At 49.3% G+C, this 3,492-nt stretch overlaps 1 protein-coding gene across 1 annotated transcript in view; it reads left to right on the forward strand.

The window, feature by feature from the left end:
* The window catches only part of LOC108290915 (ATP-binding cassette sub-family A member 3), a 76,793-nt gene that overhangs the window by 39,192 nt on the left and 34,109 nt on the right, over positions 1-3,492 (forward strand). Inside the window, exon 11 of the mRNA XM_017511004.2 lies at positions 2,930-3,103. Coding sequence (XP_017366493.1) covers positions 2,930-3,103 — 174 coding nt within the window. The remainder of the gene's footprint in view (positions 1-2,929; positions 3,104-3,492) is intronic.

A 3,492-nucleotide genomic window follows, 5' to 3' on the forward strand; every position in this document is an offset into this window, starting at 1 on the left:
GAGTTGGAGTCTCTCTCTGTTGCCCAGGCTGAGTATAGTGACACAATTGGCTCACTGCAACCTCCACCTCCCAGGTTCAAAGGATTCTCCTGCTTCAGCCTCCCGAGTAGCTGGGGCTACAGATGCCCCCCAGCACACCCGGCTAATTTTTGTATTTTTAGTAGAGACAGGGTTTTGCCATGTTGGCCAGGCTGGTGTCAAATTCCTGACCTCAAGTGATCCTCCCACCTTGGTCTCCCAGAGTGCTGAGATTACAGATGTGAGCCACTGCACCCAGCCTCTTAATTTCTTCTTGTTAACTATACTTTTACAACTCCCTTTCTTCTTTTTGTGTGACATAGTCTCACTCTGTTGCCCAGGCTGGAGTGTAGTGGCACAGTCTTGGCTCACTGCAAACACTGCCTCCTGGGTTCAAACAATTCTCCTGCCTCAGCCTCCCAAGTACCTGGGACATTAGTGTGACATGGAGGTGGGCACTTATAATCCCAGCTGCTTGGGAGGTGGAGGCAGAAGAATCGCTTGAACCTGGGAGGCGGAAGTTGCGATGCGCTGAGATCGTGCCATTGCATTCCACCCTCGGTGATGGAGCGAGACTCTGTCTCCAAAAATAAAAAAAATCCAAAGTGCAGGATAAGCCAGTGAATGTTAATGGCAACAGAGTGCAGAAAGTTCATTGGTTACTTCATGGCAACTAAGCTTTCCAGAATTACTGCTTGTACAGTGGCGCTTGAATGGTATAGTATCAAAGAAGAATATCCACAGATATTTGTGAAAATCACTATAATACCCTTTACTTTTCCAACTGTCTAGCTGTGTGAGGCCAGATTTTCTTCATATACATCAACCAAACAACATAAAAGGGTAAACAGGCAGCTGTGAGGACCCAGCTGTAATCTGTTAAACCAGATTAAAGTTTGACAGATTTAATCTGTTAAATCAGATCCCTGCTGCTTGGGAGGCTGAGGCAGTAGAGTCATTTAATATTATGGATGTTTACAAAAATGTGAAACATTGTTCCTGACTCAAGTACCAGAGGTGGGGGGGGTGGGGGTTAAAAAACCAGTAAAGAAAAAAAAAATCGGCCGAGCACGGTGACTGACGTCTGCAATCCCAGCACTTTGGGATGCCAAGATGGGCCGATTGCTTGTGCCCAGCAGTTCAAGCCCAGCCTGGGCAACATGACAAAACCTTGTCTTTACTAAAAATATTTTAAAAATTATCCGGGCATGGTGGCACATTCCTTTAGTCCCACCTACGCAGAAGGCTGAGGTGGGAGGATTCCTTGAGCCCGGAAGGTGGAGGTTGCATTGAGCTGAAATCACACCTCTGCACTATAGCCTGGGTGACAAAATGAGACCCTGTCTCAGAAAAAAAGAAAAAGAAAAAAATTGGAAAAACCACTGCCACCCTTCTCACTAAATTGTGGAGAATGTGGGGGTTTTTTTCATAAAAATATTTATGTTAACTTGTAATGGATTTATTACTTTTATTCTTAAATTTAACAGAGTTTTAAATGTTCATAGTATTAACTTCTTGTAGAATAAATATGGAGATATATATATATATATAACCCAAATTTAAAAAGCCCTTTGGTGTCCTTAATAATTTTTAAGGATAGAAAGAGGTCTTAAGACCAACAATTAGGGCTGGGTGCGGTGGCTCACACCTGTAATCCCAGCACTTTGGGAGGCCGAAGCGGGTGGATCCCTGAAGTCAGGAGTTTGAGACCAGCCTGATCAACATGGAGAAATCCCATCTCTACTAAAAATACAAAAATTAGACGGGTGTAGTGGTGTATGCCCGTAATCCCAGCTACTCGGGAGGGCAGGACAAGCACTTGAACCCAGAAAGCAGAGGTTGCGGTGAACCGAGATCACGCCATTGCTCTCCACCAGCCTGGGCAACAAGAGAAAGACTCCATCTCAAAAAAAAAAAAAAATAGAACAAAGATTTTGATGGCTGGGCACAGTGGTTCAGACCTATAATCCCAATACTTTGGGATGCCAAGGCGGGAGGATCCCTTGAGCCTAGGAGCTTTAGACTAGCCCTGACAAAACAGGGAGACCCATCTCTGCAAAATAAAGTTTTAAATGAGCCAGGTATGGTACTGTGTGCCTGTGGTCCCAGCTACTCTCCCTAGCCGGAGGTGGGAGGAGCTCTTGGGCCCGGGAGGTAGAGGCTGCAGTGAGCTGTGATGGCACCACCGCACTCCTAGGTGACAGAGGGAGCCCCTATCTCAAAAGGAGAAAAAAAAACAAAAACAAAGAGAGCACTGCTGGCATGGACGGAAAACATGCAGATCTCTCCACACCTCCATAACCCACTCACTCACCTCTTCTGGGTCCTTCTTGTGGGTAACCTTCTCAAAGCCTTCCTGGCCTGTGGGAGCCTCTTCTCCCATCCTGCGCCTCCCCGCTGTGTCCATCGTGTGTCTCCATTGAGCAGACATTGCTCTCTGTCACCCTACTAGATTCCAGGAGAGGGAGGGGAAGGGTTTTCTCTGTTGTTTTATGTGGGTTGCCTCCCTCATGCCTGGAACAGAGTGCTCAGTGAGTATCTGACGATTGAATGAATGAATGAATGAGACGTCGGGAAGTCCAGGCAGAAGTAGGGCTTAGGGTGGGAATCAGGGGTTGGGGATCAGCCACCTCAGGTGTGCAATGTCAGGAAGGCAGCTGGATGGGAGGTGGAGGAGGGGTTGGAGGTATTGGTGTGGGGGTCCCTGGGATGGGGCACCACTTGGAGAAGAGGCTGCCAGCCACACCTGGTATCCCCCAGTGCCAGGGCTTGTGTCTCGTGTGGATGGCAGCTGCTGGGAGCAGGTTGGATGGCATGGCCCCAGGAGTAGGGGTTCCCTGTATCTCCAGGGGCCCAAGCCCCTTCTGAAGGCGCCGACACTCACGCCCCCCGGGTCTTTCTCTACCTGCAGCCAACATGGCGGCAGCCTTCGGCGGCTTCCTCTATTTCTTCACCTACATCCCCTACTTCTTTGTGGCCCCTCGGTACAACTGGATGACTCTGAGCCAGAAGCTCTGCTCCTGCCTCCTGTCCAACGTCGCCATGGCAATGGGAGCCCAGCTCATTGGGAAATTTGAGGCGAAAGGTGAGTGTTTGCCTTACCCAGGCTTTCCTTGCCAAATCAGTCACCTTTGAGAGCATCCAGCCACAGGAGCCGCCAGCAGCAAGGCTGCACCTGGGACGGTCAGCAGACAGTCGGGACCACTGAAGCCCACAGCATCCGCAGACAGCGCTGAGTGTGCGCTGGGAGCCGGCCATGTCCCCGGTCGAGGGAAGCTCAGCTTCATGGCAGAATGGGAGGTGATGGGGCCACAGGGCAGTGGGCCGAAGAAGCCCAACGCTCAGAGGACAAGAGGGTTGGATCATCCACCAGCATTGGCACCACACACACATCTTGTCTGATGGGGGGATCTGATTTAGTGATCTGAGCCTCTTTCCGGTTTTTTTGTTTTTTTTTTTTTTTTTTTTTTTTTT

Source organism: Cebus imitator, unplaced genomic scaffold, assembly GCF_001604975.1.
Source record: "Cebus imitator isolate Cc_AM_T3 unplaced genomic scaffold, Cebus_imitator-1.0 Scaffold444, whole genome shotgun sequence".
Lineage (NCBI taxonomy): Eukaryota > Metazoa > Chordata > Mammalia > Primates > Cebidae > Cebus > Cebus imitator.